At 38.4% G+C, this 20,841-nt stretch overlaps 2 protein-coding genes and 1 pseudogene across 2 annotated transcripts in view; 2 read left to right on the forward strand and 1 right to left on the reverse strand.

The window, feature by feature from the left end:
* LOC104601331 (heavy metal-associated isoprenylated plant protein 9-like) lies at window positions 1-1,166 on the forward strand (annotated as a pseudogene).
* A 7,441-nt stretch (window positions 1,167-8,607) lies between these two features.
* On the forward strand, window positions 8,608-10,496 carry CYP86A1 (cytochrome P450, family 86, subfamily A, polypeptide 1). Its single transcript, XM_010264493.3, has one exon. It carries the CDS (start codon window positions 8,692-8,694, stop codon window positions 10,228-10,230), a length of 1,539 nt encoding a protein of 512 aa, XP_010262795.1. The 5' UTR covers window positions 8,608-8,691; the 3' UTR covers window positions 10,231-10,496.
* A 4,682-nt stretch (window positions 10,497-15,178) lies between these two features.
* LOC104601226 (sodium-dependent phosphate transport protein 1, chloroplastic-like) overlaps window positions 15,179-20,841 on the reverse strand; it is a 44,851-nt gene continuing 39,188 nt past the window's right edge. The window contains exons 8-10 of the mRNA XM_010264494.3: window positions 16,666-16,731; window positions 16,348-16,432; window positions 15,179-15,828 (exon numbers count right to left, since the gene is read on the reverse strand). Coding sequence (XP_010262796.1) covers window positions 15,731-15,828; window positions 16,348-16,432; window positions 16,666-16,731 — 249 coding nt within the window. The 3' untranslated portion in view covers window positions 15,179-15,730. The remainder of the gene's footprint in view (window positions 15,829-16,347; window positions 16,433-16,665; window positions 16,732-20,841) is intronic.

The raw sequence follows: 20,841 nt of genomic DNA on the forward strand, positions 1-20,841 counted from the left end.
ATGCTAATTGATTCTGATTTTCTCTTGCTCTTGACATTGGGAAAGAAGAAGGCAAAGCAGAGGAGAAGAAAGAAGAAGAAAAGTGAGAATGCCGAAGAAAAGAAAGAGGAGACTAACACTATCATCTGTAATTTTATTTGTAGACTTGCATTTTGTAGGATGTTCTTTTTGCGTTTTCCCGCCCAGATTGTCCAATATTAATTATATAAATTCTGTCTCTAGTTAATACATTTTGATTGAGTGTTGGGCATTGGACAGGAGTTGAAGAATTATGGATAGTAGAGCCCCAAGCTGTGTGCACCAGAATACCAAAAAGGACCAAGAGAAGAGCCAAGATCCTGTCCCTGTTACCTAAAGCTGAGGAAGAGCCTGTGTCAGAAGTTGTTACCTTGCAATCCCAGGTATCTTTGTTTTTCTTTACTTAGAAGTGTTGAAGATGAAAAACAAAAACAACATTTCTCTTTTGCCGCTTGGCAATCCCATCCCCCAGGTATCTTAATTTGCTTGTTTCATCATTCATCAGGTTAGTGGATTGACGACGGTAGAACTGAATGTAAGCATGCATTGCAAGGCCTGTGCCGAGCAATTGAAGAGAAAGATACTCAAAATGAGAGGTGCATGGGTTTATGCTCATATCACATTGCAAGTAATAGATAAAAGAATTTCTTTTTCAGTTTTTTTTTTTTTATTTTTTATTTTTTGCTGGGTTGGTTCTACTTCTTCTTCTTAACTTGTACTTCTACAATCTCATTTTGATCATATTATATATTATGTGGCTTAATTAGGGCGCAAACAGCGGAGACAGAGTTGAGCACAAGAAAGGTGACAGACTGACAGTAACCGGAACCATGGATGCTGATCACCTCGTCGACTATATATACAGAAGGACCAAAAAGCAGGCTCAAATCGTATCACAACCGGAAGCACATGTCAGCGAAAAGAAAGAAGAGGGGGAAAAGCCGGCAGAAGAAGCGGCGGCGAAAGCCGATGAGAAAAGGCAGAGAGTGGCAACGGGGAGAAAAAAGGAGAATAATGGCAACAAGGAAGGAAAGGAAGAGAGTGAGGGTGGGGGTGGCGGTGAAAACAGATTCCGCGTTTTGTGCAATGGACGCGTGAAACCGCCAATCGTTTTCGACCACGTTGTCTATCCAAACGTTAATGGTTAAATGCACGTTAACGTGGGTTTGACGGTTCAATCGAGCATGAACCAGCCACAACATGACCTATGGGTGCATCAAAAGTCCCCCAAACCTCATATTGCGAGATTTTTCTCCTAGAAGTTTTCCTCCTTCCACGGAACCCTCCCTCCATCGGCAATGACAAGGATAGCTCCGTCGGCAAAGAAGTTTTCATCTTGATGGAAAATTTTCATCATTATTCACTATCATGAAAACCCATAATGAAAATCTTTCCCTCTCTCTGAATTTTCATCATGATTCCTTCAGTGAAAGAATTTTTCAAAAGAAAAAAGAGATAGAGCACTTCTTGTAAAAAAAGTTATTCTGCGATACTCTTGACTCATCTTTCAGCTTTCAAACCAGGCTGAGGTTTTAAGCAAAGAAGACCTTGAAAACCTTAGGAATGGGCTAATTGAAAGACACAGAAAAAACAAGAAGCACTTGGAAACCCACAAGAAATAGCCATGAGAACTGAGAATACCTGAAAGGAAAATAACAGAAAAAAGAGGATTGCAAGGTGGTTGCAACACTGACACGACCAAACCAACTAAGAGGGAATAGTTTCTGAGAGAGAGTTAGAATAGAAATAACTGCAATCAATCATAGATTCAAACCAAAATTGAGGAAATCTGGAGATGCGCATCTCAGAATTCCTCTCTTCTATAATGTATATCAGATTTCAGTATGGAGGAGATGAGGTGGGAGGCCACGGCAAGACTTCAGGGGTGATGATCTAGTAATTCAAAGGGCTCGGAGCTGCAACACTGTAAATAGACATGGACATGCTACTCGTGCAAGAATCGCTTCCACCCACCATGTTACTAGCTTTAACATCCTTGCTTTCTTCGTCTTCACCAAAAAAGAAGATGGTGGAAAGTAGGGTTAATAAAAGATGGTACAACTAGAACTACAATGCTCCAAGTGATGAGCAACCCTGCAACAATCCCTCCAAACACCTACCCGTGACCTCTTGCAAGAGAGATAGTAAACGAAGATGATTTCACAGAGGAAGATGAAACAGTGACCTTCTACAACAGTCCCTCTAAACATGGCGTAGTCGCTGCCTCTAGTAATAACGATTGGTGGCTTGGGTTTGTTCTTCGACCCAAGTGGTCGGCCTTTCGGTTTCCGAACAACTTCCACCATTGACCTAGCATCTCCCCTGGTTGAACCGCCGAACCCACGTTAATGTGCACTTGACCGTTAATGTTTGGATGGATGATGTGGTTGAAGACGATTGGCGGGTTCACGTGTCCAGTGCAGGTGCACAGAATGCGGACTAGGCAAAACAAGAGGGAAAGAGGAAGGAGGAGAGGAGAACAGTAATACCGAAGGTACTGTTCAATCATGTTTTAAGGTGTGTTTTCAGTTTTTTGTTCTTTTGTGTCCAATTCAACCGGATTCTTTCAACTAACGGTAAAGGGTCATTAACGTTAGTAAATTTTAAATAGGCCGACATGGCATTTTTTGTCGGCAGGTTCACGCGTCCAATGCACTCACGGGTGCACAGAACGCTGACTCGTGTTTGGGAGTTTGGTTCTGCTCCTCACACAGACCTCATAGGATGTTCCAGCCACATATCGAGAGCATCTCTAGTATTCATATGTCATTATTCATGGGAGATGTTTCCAATACACGGTGGGATGTGATTGTGAGGTCCAAGTGAGGAGTCCCTTGCGAGGAACAGATCCCAATTCGGTGTTTTAGTACTGGATTCGTTTTTCCAATGTGTTTCTTCCATGTAGGCATATCACCCTCTCCCTCACTTTTTTTTTATTTGATTGAGCATTTTCAAGTTATTTCTAGCAACACTGAATGCCTTCGATTTTATAAAAGCAAGTTTTAGAGAAAATGTCATTTTGATATTTTGTGCAATAAAAACATTGTTTTCATCTTGTTTCTATGTGCCCTAGCTGGTACCAAATAACAACAAAAAATATGAATAAAACTTGAAGTTACATTACTAATTCCAAACCGTGTCCATTATATGAGAAAACAACAATGATAACATATCACCTTAGATGTTTCAAAGGGGGCGTTTTGTCCTATGCAACACATGAATGTTGCTAGTGGCACTTATATCTATTAAACAATAATAAATATACTAGCAGAGGGGGCTCTGCGTTGCAAGGGCTCACTCATAAACTATCAGGCTTGAGCTCAATTCGAATTAGAGATTTGAACTCGAGCTCGAGCTTGGCTCGAGTCAATAGCTCAGAAGTTCGAGCTCATCTACATTTGATTGTAGGTCTCTCAAGCAGTCAAGGTGCCGAGTTGAGGTTTCCCTCAATTTCTGAGGTGCCAAATCAAGGTCTCCCTCAGTTGCTAAAGTGTCAAGTTGAGGTTTCTCTAGTAGGCGAGGTAGTTAAGGTCTCCCTTAGTTGACAAGGTGCTGAGCTGAGGTGTCCCTCAGTTGTTGAGGTGCTAAGCCGAGATCTCCCTCAGTGACCGAGGTATCAAGCCGAGGTCTCCCTTAGTGGTCGAGGTGTCGTCTAGTTCGAGCTCGATTCGAATTAGAGACTTGAGCTTGACCTCAGAAGTTCGAGCTTGTCTCGGCTCAAACTCGACTATCTTTGATTGTAGGTCCCCTAATAGTCGAGATGCCGAGTTGAGGTCTCCCTTAGTTGGAGAGAGAGTGGCATTCTTGTAATTTATAAGGAAAGAGATAGATGAAAGGAAAAAAACAAAAGAGAGAGAGTGAGAGAGTTGATAGGAGAGAGTGACATTCTTGCAATTTGAAAGAAAAAAAAAAGCAAGAGAGAGAGAGAGAGAGAGAGTTGGTAGAGAGTGGCATTCTTGTATTTTCTATGAAAAAAAGGCAAAAAATAATGTTAGATTCATTTCCCTCATCCTCATGCCTTCTTACCTACACATTTCAGCTTAATATATTTATATAGATTGTAACATTGTAATTTGTCCAAACATTTTTCCCCCCAATTTCTAATGCTAAAAATAAGTACAAACCCAATGCATCTTCCATAATATCAAATACCCTAAAGGGGTGTTGATCTACAACTGTTTTTTTTTTTTTTCATTTGCTTTTGAAATCATCACATTAGAAAAAAACAAAAATAATACGAAACAAATAAAAGTTGTTTCATTTAGAAAAAAAACCTTGTTTTTGAATCCATCAAAGTGATAGCTTTTAAAACAAAAACAATGTTGGATATTGTATTATTCATGAAACATGATGATACATATTGTATGATTTAAAACAAAATGACGTTACCAACTAAGGGGTAGTCCAGTTGGTGTGCTGGATGAATTGTCCCAGTGGTGGTGCAGTTTCAAAACCCACTATTATCATCCTTGTAAGAAAAAAGAAGAGTCTGGATCTGCTCTTCATAGAGCATGCCTAACACCGATCTCACAACACGTCCTAGCTGCACATTAGGAACATCTTCCGTACTTGTATTTATTATTCATATGCAGATGTTCCCAATACAGGGTGGGATATGGATGTGAGAACGGTCTGAGACATGCCTTGTGAGGAACAGATCCTAATTCGAAAAAGAATTATGTAATTAGTTGAGGTTGTTGATGTAATGCTATACTGTAAAATGATTAATACATAAAAGAACAAGCAAAATGATGATTTTCAGTTTTAGGGGAAAAACTCAATTACAGTCAAGAACATATTTTCCATTCTCTTGTGCATGCAGTGTTAAAAAACAGTTTCATATGATTTTAATTTGTTTTTGGAACCGACAATAAAAAAACAATTAACTTTGAAGAACACATTTCTAAGGTAGTCAAATCAATTGGAGGGTGAGGTTATGGAAACCCCACCACAAGATTTTCTAAAGCGATTCCTTGTATGCAAATTTGAAAAATCATGGTTATGTCTTTGAAAACTAAGTATGCATGGGTTTTTTTATTCATGGGTTGGCAAGCTATCATCTTTTTTTAATTGGATAGTCACTTGACTATTATGGCCTTGACGGCAACCAACCTATTTCTATTCCCTATTCTCGCAACATCTAGATATTTTGGATGTTATATTAAAAAAAACTGGTAGGAAATAGGGCAGTTCAGGTTGTAGCCCAAAAGACAATTTTTTTTTCTTTTTAATATCTAAATCCCTGCGGATTAATATTCTTTCTTCTTCCTCTCTGGATTTGGACCCTTGTGTAATTGTTTCTGCATCTCATTGGATGTTAAATTAAATGACGTGGTTGGTATTGATTGGTCAAATACCTTAATCTTGATGAGGTGAGGATTCGTTGTCCTGCCCATGTGTAACAATTAAGGTGGTATTCTTAACCGCTGTTATATCCTTGATGGCCCATTTTGGTTTATGCTACCGGGTGGCCAGTGTTTGGTTGGTTGTGGATGGGATTAGTCCACAATATATCGTAGATTTTTTCAATCTCGACAATATATATATATATATATATATATATATATATATATATATATATATTGTGGATGTCGTTGGTTCACAACATTTTTATATTCTATTTTAATACAATACATCTTTTCTATATATATATTTTTTTATTTTTAATTTTTAATTTTTAAATAATAATTTGTAATGTTATTTTTTAATATTTTTGTCAATAAAATAATATTTTTTAATGTTAATTATAGCACAAGCCCAGTGGTGCTCTTTCTCCACTCTTTTTTATTTATCTAAATATTATTTTTAATGTTTTTATCAATAAAATAATAATTATTATTTTTAATTATTTTACTATCTTTTTATTAAAATTAATATTTATTGTTTTAATAATCGATGCCTTTTCAATTTATTTATCATATAAAATGCAAAAATTAAACATTTATGATCGATTGTGTAGATCACTTTGTAAACTGTATATGAGATACATGGAATTAAAAGTTCTATAAAACACCACTATAGGTGTGCACCGGTCAAGTCCACACAATTTGTTCACAATTCAAAACAGTTATAGATTATGAGCATATTTAATAGGTGAACAAACCCTAAATAGGTGAACAAATACATATTTACCACATGTCCTAATTAATTTTTTAAATGTTAATGACAATTTATTTCAGTATCGGTCGGGATCAAATAAGCACAACGTTGTAAGATTTAGTCCTTGGACTTTGGGGGTAATGTCAAGTTAGCACTTGAACTTTTAAACGTAATAAAATAGTATCCAAATTTTTAAAAAGTGTAAGGTAGTCCAAAACTGTTAACCAACGTTAAGTGTCATGTAAAAGAAATGCCCTTAACATATCATCTAATTTTCTTATGATTGGTAATTCAGTTGGTTCCCAGGAAAAGAAAAGGATTCAATTCAGTTAGTGACGGGAAGGTTGGATTCTAATGTCGAGACAGAGAGATGGTAAGAGATGATGAAGACGTTGCTAGGCGATGAGAAACAATCTGAAAAATGAACACTGCGGGCACTGCCACCGCAAATGTCTTCTGTTCTACAGAGGACGACAATGAATAGTGCCTCTCCTCAGGGGAAGGTGGAAAGATGGAGGGAAGCAGGAAAATGATAAAAATGAAAAGAATTAAGTGGAATTTTCCCAAATTAAAATCCTGGCATATATCTATTAGAGAAGGCAACCGAGGTGGAGGTTCGTAAGGCCATACTTTGAGTGCTGGCCTTATCAAATCCCTGCTCGTCTCCCTTTCCCTCCTCACCGGCGCTAACACCGCCACGCTAATTCATATATCCGCACCTCCCCAACCGCTTATCATCCTTTCATTCTCAACTCCCATTCTACCCAACAAATTTCCTCGTTTCTCATTTCCCATCTCACTAAACCAACTTCCTTTCTGAACTCCAGTTTCAGTAGTGTCCAAACAAAACTTTTAGCAAGGGGAAGGAGGATTTATTTAGTTAGTGAACCAAATTCGTCATATTTAAAAGGAAAATACAGCCATGACTTTCATTTTAGGTGTCTCGTTTCTTTACCAAATCCCATTACTAGAACCTTCCAGAAGGGCGTTATCTTCCGTCTCCCTACCTTCTTCTGACAAGCTCAACCAGTTCGGGTACCTAAAGTCTACTTCCAGTAAGCCCATTGAAACTACTTTTTATCAGAGAACTCGGACGTGTATAGTCGTTCCTTCTGCCATCTTCACGCCAAACTCGGTTTTGAGCGAGGATGCCTTTAAAGCACCAGCAGCAGATTGTCAAAAAGGTCTATCTATTGAGGTAAAAGATAACGACGTCAAGTATCTGAAGGAGTTTGGGGCCAGAACTTGCTGCCGTCGCTTGTTCGCTATGTCAAGAGCTCGAAGAAGGTGAATAATAGATTTCGTGATGGTGGAGAGATAGAGACAATGAGAGAGAGGGAGAGAGAGATGAGAGAACAATATATTGAGAAGAGGATGGGGAAGGAGGAATTCGGGCTGAGTTTAAGATATTAAATACCTCAACGGGTTCAATAGATAGAAGATAATGAATAATCTCATAGTTTTGATATTTAAAAAATTTTAAGTTATACATATCATATCAGTACGTGATCAAATAACTGAGGATTGTTAATCCTTGGGACTAGCTTAACACTTTTTGATAATTTAGATATTACAGTGAATCAGTGATATAAAAAGTTTAGGTACTAACTTAATACCATCCCAAATTTCAGGGTACTAAAATGGAATTAACCATTTTTAACATTATTTAGGGTTTTTTACTGTTCAGTCTACTTGTCCCTAATATTATTATTTTTCAAGTGCTAACTGAACGTACGTAGTTAGTATCCCGTCTCTTTCAGTAGAAACAATGGACTCTCTTTCATCGGTTTCAGACTTTCGGGCAGTGGGGAATTAACGGTTTTCTGATCTCGTACAAAGTTCACTTGTATTGCAGCCTGGGTGGAGCGAGACAGCATCTGCTGCCACCATAAATATATTTACGTAGGTGCCACTTGTCCTAACTTCAACCGAAGCAGCCAAACCAAAGTGAGCTATCTCTGATTCAGCACTTTTTCTTAAAAGATCGGGATCCCTGGTGTCATCGATATCTTCACAGAATCACAGGCGCAACAAGAACTTGTATTCTTTAAAAAGTTCTTCACCCTGGAGTTAGATTATCAAAACTTGCAGCTTTGCCCTACTCTATCACTGTGTCTGTCAGTCACCCTTTTTGCTTTCTATTTCTTTTCAACATGCCAATACTTCTGCAGGTTTTCATGATATTCTCTCTAACAGTTCTTAGTTTCTCAATATGGGTAAACAATTTCTAACCACTCTCTCTCTCTCTCTACCGCACACACTTTCTCTCTCTCTTAGAGAGTCAGCGAATTAGTCAAGCAAGAAAGGGAAAAAGGTCACAAAAGCAAATAGCTTTCGTGTATGTGTGATTATGAATGCAACAACGTCAACCCACAGCCACTACCGAGACCTTGTTTCACTAATTTTTCTCAACAACTTTACCTAAATTTCTCTCAGCAAATCTTGCATTTAATTTAAATATATATTAGATGTGTCTATCTATCTTATGTATATATATATATAAATTTCATCCACTCTTCTTCAGTCACTCTCCGTATCATTCCTGTCTGTTCTACCACTAACCCATCCCTTAGAATGGAAACCTTGCTTGCCTTCTTCCTCGCGGCAGCCATCACATCAGCTTACTTCCTCTGGTTTAACGTCTTAGCCCGTAAGCTGACCGGTCCCAAAGTCTGGCCGATCGTCGGGAGTCTGCCTTATCTGATCGCCAACCGATCACGAGTTCACGACTGGATAGCCCAGAACCTCCGACAAACCGGTGGCACTGCAACATACCAGACTTGCACCCTTGCTCTGCCTTTCGTTGCTCGTAAACAGGGCTTCTTCACTGTAACCTGTCACCCCAAGAACATCGAATACGTACTCAAAACCCGATTCGATAACTACCCCAAAGGCCCAACCTGGCAAGAAGCCTTCCACGATCTGTTAGGCCAGGGCATCTTCAACAGTGATGGTGATACATGGCTCATTCAGCGGAAGACAGCTGCTCTCGAGTTCACGACAAGGACCCTTCGGCAAGCAATGGCTCGCTGGGTCAACCGGACTATTAGGTTGCGTCTCTGGAGTATCTTAGCCAAAGCTGAAGCCCAGAGATCCTCGGTGGATTTGCAGGACTTACTTCTCCGTTTGACATTCGATAACATATGTGGACTCACGTTTGGTAAGGACCCAGAGACACTTTCGCTCGAATTAGCTGAGAACTCATTCGCCATCGCGTTCGACTCGGCCACTGAAGCGACTCTTCAGCGGCTACTCTACCCGAGCTTCTTATGGAGAATAAAGAAGGCTTTGGGACTCGGAGCGGAGAGTACTTTGAAGAAGAGCCTAACAATTGTCGAGAAGTACATAACAGATGCTATTGAAGCGCGCAAGGAATCGCCTTCTGATGACCTGTTGTCGCGCTTCATTAAGAAGAGAGACCTGGAAGGGCACCTCTTTCCGAGCTCTGTTCTCCGTCGAATCGCTCTAAATTTCGTTCTCGCCGGTCGAGACACGTCGTCAGTTGCACTGAGTTGGTTCTTTTGGCTCGTTATGAATCACCCACGAGTGGAGAAGAGAATCATCGACGAGATATCATCGGTTCTTAAGAAGACACGCGGTGAAGATCAACGTAAATGGGTGGAAGAACCGTTAGGGTTCGACGAAGTCGATCAGCTAGTCTATCTGAAAGCAGCTCTGGCTGAGACACTCCGTTTGTTCCCGTCTGTGCCGGAGGACTTCAAGTACGTTGTGTCGGACGATGTGTTACCGGATGGCACAGTCGTGCCGGCTGGTTCAACAATTACGTACTCGATTTATTCGGTGGGAAGGATGAAAACGATATGGGGGGAGGATTGCATGGAATTCCGTCCCGAAAGGTGGCTGTCGGCAGAGGGAGACCGGTTCGAATCGCCAAAGGAAGGATACAAGTTCATCGCCTTCAACGCTGGTCCAAGAACATGCCTAGGAAAGGATCTGGCTTACCTGCAGATGAAGTCGGTGGCTGCGGCCGTGCTGCTTCGACACCGGCTGTCGCTGGTTCCCGGCCACCGAGTAGAGCAGAAGATGTCGCTGACGCTGTTCATGAAGAATGGGCTACGCGTGTACGTGCATCCACGGAATCTGGGTCAGTGACTGAGGGAGGCATGAGCGTGTACGTACTCTACTGCCTAGATGCTACAATTTCTTTCGGTCGCAGTGGAGATTTGGTCATGTTTTCTGCAAATATGTAGTTATGATTTGTTTGTGTTTTAGTTTGTTTGTTAATCTTCCTTTTCCACGGTCCAAGCTATATTACGGACTATATATTTTGGTCATTCCATTTGCACATGAGACTGTTGTGGGTCTACGTCGTCTTACATTTATATTATAAAATAAACCTTCTTGTGTTTTTGCTTGCATTTGGATCTTTTATGTTTTTTCTAAGAACTACACAAGACCGGAGTAGCTCGGCCCCCAGGAATCATCTCTACGGATCGGATAATCAACAAATTCCAACTGAGATGAAGAAATATAAAAAGGAAAAATGATGAGAAAAGAGTTTCATGCGCTGCTGCTAATCAGTGTGAAACTATATTTCCTTCTCTCAAGGGGTGGACCGTGGACATACAAGATGATACTACGATCCAAATTATCATCCACCGTCGAACATGGAATTTCAATACACTTAGAACGAGTCAATTTCAAAATATATGGATTTTTTTTTTTTTTTTTCAATTTTGAGTCATATTATGGGCTTCCCAAACCGCCCAAGCTTCAACAACATGAATCGTTGTGAAACCAAACCAATAAAGGAAGCTTTGGCATCCAAAACTTTCCCACAATGATTTCTGCTATACAAGCAAGCCCCGTTCTCTCTTCTAAGACTATATCATTTCTATTTTTTCAAAGATACCAAAGGATGAAGCTGTATTTCTCATAAATCATTTTATCTCCATTGCCTTGCGAAGATTTGACCACCAATCATAAATTGAAGCCTCCAAAGCTCTAATCCACTACAAGAGAGTCAATGGTAATCTAGACTTCTTGTTTTGCAAAAGAGCATTTAAAAAAGATATGCTCACTATTCAATTCTCTTCTTCACCACCAGAGAAGCAACAAGAGTCATCAACGGGGATCCCCATAATCGTACGTGGTATGGCAACAGACTAGTGGAGGGTCATGCTGATGGATTGGCAGATGGTTTCAAAGCTTTGGGAAGAGATGGATTAGAGGAAGAATTACAGAGGACTGATCGTACTAAGTGGGAGACATGTATGCTGGGAAAAATCTTTGATAAATTAATGTTCTATCCATCCAACAAGAGTATTTAAAAAAGTATTTAATTCCCAAAGTTTGTGATATTAATTTTACTGTTGTATTCTTGCCTATTTCTTTGAACATGATATTTGTGTGAGATAGTCTTGGTCTTGGAGAGATGACCTTGGACAGTGGAGGGCTTTATTCTGGACCATGGAAAGTGGAGGGTTTTATTTGGATTAAAGATCGATGCATGGTGGGAATCAAAGTTTGGCTCTTTTGATGCTTCAGTTCAAGGCAATTCAATTACATGGTCTCCGTCTCTCTTGCTTGGAGTATACTATAGATTGGATGATGTGGGTAATCGGATTTCGGGGAAGGTTGATAGGGTTGTGCCTAAAATGATACGCAACTGATTGTGTATTGTATTCTTAAGCTTGAATATGGATATATATTCTATTACACTTTTTTAGGAAGTATATTCTAATACACCTTGGGTACATAAAAATTCCAATAAATCTCATAAATATATTTATAGCATTAGATTAAGGTTTGGAAATGCATATTATATAACTTTTTATAAAGGGAAATCTATGATGTCAGAAATATATGATACTGGAAGAACTTTGACCAATCAAAATTCACCATGAATTTGGATAAATATCACCTGATTGGTTACCATGTTTATTATATCAATTGGTCGGTCACAAGTTTTTCCAATGTCATGTCTTTCTAGTATCATAGTCGAACCCTTATATAAAATAGTGAAAGTAATGATCATTTTAAACATTTAAATATAGCACGACTTTTTTCACATTTCTCTTAAATTCATCATGACTTTTCAAAGCCTCTAGAAAGCCCCATGCCAGTGAGTTTTATTGTCCAAAACTAACATTCTGATAAGATTTCCTTGGATCACTGTTGGCAACCATTAATAAAAATTGTCCACATAAGCACTTAAGTATTTTGCATGACCAAATTACTCCTAAATGGTCAATCAAGCTTGTTAAATATTTATTTATTTATTTATTTTTTAATGACAGAATGATCTCTGACCTGGGCCCCGACCCACACTAGGCCTGCAAATCTTAGAATCATGCTTGGGCCTGATATTTCAAGCTAGCCTAGGCCTGACCCAATCCGCATATATTTAAAATAAGGTTGACTAGCCATTTTAAGGGTAGTTTGGTCATGTAAAATGCTTAAATGCTTACGTGGATAACTTCTATTAATGGTCACTAATGGTGACTTAACAGAAATCTAATGGAAGGTGAGTTTTGGATAATAAAACTTATTGATAGGGGGCTCACTGGAGGTTTTGAAAAGTAATGGTGAGTTTAAGAGAAATGTAAAAGAGTCAAGGTGAGTTTTAGATAATATCCAAAAATTAAATGTATGTTATTTTAATTATTTATTTGAAAATCCACAATTAATGGCATTAATGATGGAAATTACTAGGCTTAATTTGAATTTTGAATCCAAAAAAACAACAATTAACACAATTAATATCATAACTAAGAGCTCGGATCTCCTACCCACACCTAGCACAGGATACTACAGTTGTACGTTGAGAACATCTTTCGTATTTTCATGTTACCATTCATGAGGAGATGCTCCTAATGTACAGCTATAGTATCCTGTGGGTAGGATTCTTGTGGGTAGGAGACCCAGATTGATATGTGATACATACTAGGCCTGTTCGTGGGTCAGGTCGGACTGGGCTGGCTTGTTGTTTCTCAAGCGTGGACATTATTTTTAGGCCTGTGGCTTGGGCTTAGTTTCCAAAACACTAGGCCCAGCCTTTTTTGGGTCAGGTTTGGGCTTTCTCAAACCCAAGTCCAGTCCAATAATATTTTATATAATAAAATATATATTTTACATTTTTTTTCTTTGTTTCTCTTTTCTTTTCTTGAAATCTTTCAGTATTTTTGAATTCTCAGGTAGTTTAATATAAATAAGTCGATCTTGTTTTTAAGTAACAAATAAAATTTTCTTCATGACCAATTTTCAGGTTGAGATTCAGGCTTGAAATGAGGGCTTGCCTGGCCCACCCTGTGTACATGTATACTACATACCTATGTATGGGTTAAATACCAACTAATATGGACCAACACAAACCAATATGGAACTGATATGGAAATAATGGTGCAAATTGAACCATTCCACATTTCTATCTATATATTATATTGTTCCCTTTAGATACTAATACAACATACCTAGTATCATAAGTATTATATTGATATTTTAAACTTATTTAGGAATTAAGATACAATCTCCTTAGCAAATTCAAATTTACCATTAGCAGCAAGATTTAATTTCAGCTATAAAGACTCGGATCTTGTTTTAACTACCGCCTCCACATCGAGACCCTATTGAATTTTGATAACTGCTGAAAAGCAAGATGCAAAATATTAATATAGTTGAGGGAAATTTTGATTGAACCTACCCCATAAATTTTTACTCCGACATTTATAATAATTCAAGGCTTCCAATACCCTCACCTAACACATTACATCCCCCTTGAATTGGTATATATGCGTGTGATGTCATCTAATATAAAATATTATAGATATGTAATATTTTATATATGAAAGACATTAGCCCAGAATCAGGCCCGGCTCAGCCCAGGCCCGTGTAGACTTGGGCTAGGGCTTACGTTATAGGCCCAGAACCTCGGGCCGGGTTGGGCCCAAGCCTAAGGTATAGCCTTTATCATAAGTGCAAAGCCCAGCTCGGGTCCGGCCCGACCCGACCCATGATCACCCCTACCTTGGGGCCATCCCCTGAACCTATAACACCCCCAACCCCATAAATATAGTTCCATTAATTACGGTATTATAAATGTAGTATTCAATACTTTGGAAATTATTAAAATTTTCCAATTATTTATGTGAAAAATTGGAAGTTTTATAATTTAAGTTTCACTAAATTAACAAAATCACTAATTATTGCTCAAAAATTATAGTAAATATCAAAATGACTGAAAATATAAAAAATAAATTTGTATTTATTGAAATTAATTTTCCACTAAAAAATTTTAATTATTGTTTGATAATCTCATTAAATATTAATAAATTGACCAAAATTACTGAAAATATCAATAGCTACTTATTACTAAAAACTACTATTAATTTTTAATTATTAAATTTGTATGTATTAATATTTTAATAAATTATTAATTTTTAGTAATTACTGATTTCAATAATTATTTTTCAAAAAAAATTGAAATTAAATTACCAAATCAGTAATTTTTAGCAAGTAATTCTTAGTAATTAAAACTTTCAATTTACCAAAATTACGAAAAATTATAATTTAGGTGTTGATATTTACTAAATAATATTAGTAATTATTGAAAATATAAAAAAATATTTCATAAATTAATTTTACCCAAATTAATTTACCCACGTTTTTTTATTTTAGATGGTTTATAATATAGATTAAGAGGTGTTTTAGGAGGAATTTTAGATGGAAGAGATTGTTTAGGAGAAATTTTAGGAGGGGGTTGAGTCAATTGGTAACGTGAGAGAGAGAGAGAAAGAGAGAGAGAGAGAGAGAGATGGAGTGGAACTTGGTGAATAAGGAGAGCTGCCACGTGGCAATATAGATTAAGAGGTGTTTTAGGAAGAATTTTAGGTGGGAGAGAGATTTTAGGAGAAATTTTAGGAAGGGGTTGTCTCAGTGATTGAGGACATGAGAGAGAGATTTGGAGTGGCACTCTAATGCAGAAGAGAGAGCTGCCACATTGACTACCCCCGTGACAACATGGCTACATGGAAGGGCTAAGAAGGGGTAAGGGAGAAAAGAGAGAGGTTTAAGGAGAGAAGAGAGGAGAGAACTGCTGACGTGGGACCTAATCGCTTTATAATATAGTATACATAGATACACACTTACATATCAATACTTTTTACCTTGTGCTTAAACACAAAAAAATTGCAAGGGAAGGACATTGTGATGCATAAAAATTAAAATAAATATATTACATAATTACAAAATTGACTAGAGTTAGTATCCAATATACATTCCCGCCAAATTGTTGAGGCTGTCACACATGCATCCTTGCTCCATTGAATATCTGGAAGAATAAAGATGATATGCTATCACCTCCACACCAACCGAACTAAATTGTGAAGATATGGGAGCTCCCTTCATTACAAATAAAACATGGAGTCTGACGTGTTTGATTATGGCCTTTTTAATGTGTAATGTAGTCCTTGAGCCTCCATTTTGTGATTCCAGGCATACCACTAGCCTTTCAAGAAACTCCCCTCTCTGCCACATTTAAGTTTCTCCTTGCTTAATTGCTTCGGTTTGATCCTTTTCTTCTTTCTTTTCTTAGTTTTTCAAGTCAAATGTAAGGACATAGGCTGCTATGTAACATGATCAATTGGCCTGATGTTTAGTCCAGGATTTTCTCGCCCGTTGAGAAGAGACTCCAGACAACAGTTCCAACAAGATAGAGTCCTACTGAAACCTTGAAGACATCATCCCAGGAACCTGAAAAATGACAAGCAAGAGAAAAATGATACTAATAAGAAAGCGAAATAGTGAAAGATAAGCCAAAGATGTCAAAACCCCATAAATTAAGAAGGGTATGAACAATTGACAGGGTTAAGCCCAATCATTCAACCAGTGCCACCTAAGAGATATCCTGAGCCAAATACCAACTAGATTTAAGAGATTATAATTCAATTCATGCATTTTATTCTACAGACAACAAAATGAGAGTTCAAAGAAATCTCGTATGAAAATCAGGTTGATTTTCTTTATAGCAGAATGAGTGAATAATTGTACTATTCACAGTATATCTGGCACACCCTTAGCAAGAGTGACAGAGAGGTCATGTTGACTCAAATCATCAGGTCTGCAAGAGGTGCTGGCCATGGCACCCAGAATGTAACCTGACATAGACCCTAGACTTCCTCAACAAATTGACCCAAGCGAAAAATGTTAACATGACAAACTATTTCCATCATTAGAGAGAGAGAGAGAGAGAACTGAGGGATATGAACAAACCATGTTGCAAGATGTAACCAGTTGCAGCAGTACCCAGGACACCAGCCAGCACTCCAGCAGTGTTGGATAAACCAAGCAGTACTCCCTGTGTAAATAAAAGTACATTAGTTCTCATTCCATAAATAGAACGATGAAATAGAGGCATTGGTGCCATTATACTTGGTGCAGGCTCAAGCATCCTTGAAAGCATATCCATAGTTAGCATGATGATATCAAGTTTAGGCCCACAATTTTCTGGATATGTGAATCAACATATAACCCACATAACAAGAGAATATTATAAGAAAATGAGTTCATATTTAGAAAAATAATACTCACAGAGTATCTAGGGCCAATGTCTTGATGGTTGGAATATAGACCTGACTGTGAGAATGCATCGGTTCCCTGTTTGAAAATTTTAAAAATATTAAGTTAAATGTAGTTTGCAGATCTGAAACAATGTATATAAGTGGGTTCTAAATGACAACCATCTGCAGAAAGATATGCTACAGGACTAGATGGATTTTAGGTTTTCAAGAAAAAAAAAAAAGCATTTGGGTTATGAAGAGGTTCTTTAAACTTGAGAAGAACCAAGAGAGCCTATGATTTCAAGAAACACATGTCCTTTTAGAGCCTTCAATTTACATCAAATCAATCCTTACTGGTGCATTCATTGGCATTCATTTCAAAGGAGTAAACCATCTCAGCCAATGTCCCCTTATCCTATCATCGGTTGATCTTACTCTGATCCTATTCTGCCTAGTTTTTCCATCCATTCATTTTAATACCCAAGTTCTTTCCATACCTATTTCATGCTCTAAGAAGCATGAAACCAAGATTTACAATGCCTGGAATAACAACCTTATTCCTCTACCAGTTTTCACTCTACTCTCGTGGAAAATACAACCATTTTGATCTATGTACCTGTAGCAGCATTAAATTCCCTGTTTCAGCTTGTACCTTGTAGATTAGCCATTATTGCACCATCCTTCAAGTCCACCACATAGACATTCATAAACCACTCTAATATAGTGCATGGAAAATAACCCCAGTTTTGGTTTACTAACACTTCCCAATAGGGGAAGACCATACTTGTTCCATTCCCTCTCAAGAATTAACTTCATGTATCTTTTGTGTAAACTCCATTTCATGCATACCATGACTGCATGCTGGCATTTGACTTGTGTAGTATTTCCAATTTTTAAGGCTCTCTCTTGGTGGATTTCTTATCCTACTATCCTATGGATTTTTTTTTTTTTTGAAAAAGCAAAATTCAATTTGAGAAGTTGAAAATCTGCTGTTATGAACTTGCTCTTCTATCATTTTCATCTAGAAATTATTGCCATATGACATTGATACCAGATTGAAGCACAATATTAGGAGTATAGGAGTACATGATAAGGGGCACCGCTTTTCTTTTCATATCTTCACATAAAAGGATTATATTAGCAATTATAACTACTCAATGATAAAGCTGGAATTTATTCATGATTTAGAGTAATGTTAGAGAATAAGACCTATTCAAGGACCTCACTTAATAGCTCAAGCTTTTAGGTTGAATGGTTCTCCGAGATGGTATCAAAGCCACTTTGACCAAGTGGTCCAGTTTTTGATTCTCGCTACCCCCATTATAACTAATTAAGTTTCAGCACAAGGTATGGGTGGGCCTGTGCTGTCCACGCTTCAAGCCCAATGGGCCCTCGTGTGAGGGGGCATGTTAGAGAATAAAACCTATTCAAGGACCTCACTTAATAGCTTAAGCTTTTAGGTTGAATGGTTCTCTGAGAAGTAACATCTAGAAAAGATAGACGAAAAAGCTATAAAGGTGATGCAAGCATGGAAGAATAAGAAATCCAGTGGATAAATACCTGCAATTGCAGTTTAGCATACTTAATTTATAGGTTACCCCTTCCCTGTCCTACTCCTACATCAATGGCATTGAGTGGCTTTCATACTAAATGAATAAATAAGGACGGGGATATGGCTAAAACACAAGATAAAATCCTAAATAACAAGGCTCACCACACAATATATCGACAACAACAAGAGACCAGATCGAAGCCCTATTCTTTATATCTGAAAACTAAACATAAACCCTGAAAAACCTCCTCATTTCTGGCAATCACAACCTGCTAACTACTAGCTTCATCTTGTCAACTGGGACCAGGTGTGCTTGCCAAAAGACAAAAGGAGGTTTGGGGATTAGAAAATTGAAAATCTTCTGATTTCATTCAACAGTGAAGAAGAGAAGAGAAGAGAAGAGAAGAGAAGAGAAGAGAAGAGAAGAGAAGAAGAAGAAGAAGAAGAAAGAAGAAGAGAAGGAAGAGAAGAGAAGATGGAGATCGAATGATATATTCTGGCGGCGCCAGACTTTTTATTTAAATATTAGGGCGACAACATAAGAAATAAAAAAATAAATGAAAAGACATAAGTGCCCTTGCGGCACATAATTAAGATTACGTCACTCCCCCTTAATAGTTCTCTCCGAAAAAAATCATCCACAAATAAAAGAAAATATCGGTAGCCACCCATAGAAGGAACATGGTATGGTCCCCACACATTAGTATGTGTTAGAGTCAGTTAGAAAAGGGTATTTTCATCTTTTCACTTTATGTATTATGTTGGCTGTATGTCTCCTCACGTGCAGGGGCATTTCAGTCTTTTGCATCTTATATTTTCAAATGCAAGTATATGGTTGACTGGGTTAGATGAAGAGTCTAACCAGTTCGACACTTTCTCTCCCTCTTCTTCTTTCTTCTTTCTCTCTCTCCTCTTCTCTGTTTGGCTGAACACTTTTGTGGTATCAGAGCGCCAGTATTAGAAGCTGACTGCAACCTTCTGTCTTCTCCTTCATTTTCGTTTTTTTTTTTTTTTTTTTTTTTTTTTTTTTTTTTTTCTGGGCGTGAGAAATCTGGGTTAGAGAAGAAGGAACCCAGGTACCTGTGGCAACATCTAGTAGTTTGTGATATTAGGGTTTCTATTTCTGCGGCAATACCTAAGGTTTCACGACAGTAAGGGTTCTGCAGCAACCTTTTTTTTTATGGTGTGAGAAATCTGGGTTAAAGGACTGTGAAGTAACCCAGATTTCTGGTTCTGGTGACAGTAGGCAACTACAGCAGTTCAAGTGAACAAGAAATCCAAGGTTTTGTCTGTCTGAGGACTGCTGTCACTATATGTGACAGCTGTGGTGGTCGAGTGGGTGTAGTGGTTGTGGTCTGCTCTCTAATGAGCAATTTCAAGAGTGATTCTGGGCGTTTTTAAATCTGCCAGTGCGTAGATTAGTGGTGTTCACAGTGGCCGAATGCATGCTAGGGTAGGCTAGTGGTGACTTTTAAGTGTGTTGGTGTGGAAGTAGAAGGACAGTAGTGCAGTAGCTGAAATTTGTTTTTGTGACCAGCTTCGTAGAGTGCTACAGCATCAATTGGTGAGTCAAGTGGTGACCAGAAATCGAGTGTGATGATATCTCCTGATTTTTTAAGTGTACAAATGACATCCATCAAACTCAACGGTGAAAACTATGTTCCGTGGGCCAAGTCGGTGGAAGTGTTTCTGAAGGTCAAGAAGAAAGTGAAACATGTACGGGAGGAGAAACCGAGTGCTGAATCCCTGAGGTTTAGTGATTGGGAGCAAGAGGATGCTCAGATCATGACATGGTTGTGGAACAGTATGGAGCCAAAAATCTGTGTTAACTTCATGTTTTTAGATATAGCGAGGGATATTTGGGAACATGTGAAGAAACTTTATTCGGGACAAGACAACACTACAAGGGTTTATTAGCTTTATCAAGAATACTTCAATTTGCAGCAGGGAAATTAGACTCTTGAAGAATATTATGCCAACATGAAAAATCTTCAGAATGAACTTAATGTCTATCATCCCTTAACCTCAGACGTTAAACTTCAGCAACAACAAAGGGAACAACTTAATGTTACACGGTTCTTGGTGGGACTGAAAGCAGAGTATGAACCGGTCAGGGCACAGATATTGGGAGGATCTGCTCTCTCGACTCTCAAAGAAGTGTTTGCCCGTCTCCGTAGGATTTCTCTTAGCCCCTCAGAGAGTAACACAACTTCAGAAAGATCAGCACTGGTTAGTACTCAAGGTGGTTCTTATGGGCAGAGAGGAGGTGGCCGTACAGTTAAGGGGGGCCGCAGTAATCCTATGGGTGGTCGTACCAGTGGAGGAGGTCGTGATTCAGGGGGAGGTCGTGGCAGAGGAAGGGGGAGCAGAACAAGAAAGTGCACACACTGTGGAAGAGAAGGACACGATTTTTGTTATGATTTACATGGTCCACCATCCACATGGGCTAATCATGCAGCTGTTGGTGGTAGTGAAGTCGGTGATACTCAACCAGATGATCCAGTATCTTCTATAGTCACAACTACTTCTGGGAGGGAATGATGAGTATTCCCAGAGAGGAGTATGAGAGATTTCTTCAGGCCACTGCACATCAGAACACTGCCACCCTTGCTCATTCAGGTATAGCTTGCCTAGCATCCAAATCCTCACCCTGGA

Source organism: Nelumbo nucifera, chromosome 2 (genome assembly GCF_055504915.1).
Source record: "Nelumbo nucifera cultivar China Antique chromosome 2, China Antique-T2T, whole genome shotgun sequence".
NCBI classification, from domain to species: Eukaryota; Viridiplantae; Streptophyta; class Magnoliopsida; order Proteales; family Nelumbonaceae; genus Nelumbo; species Nelumbo nucifera.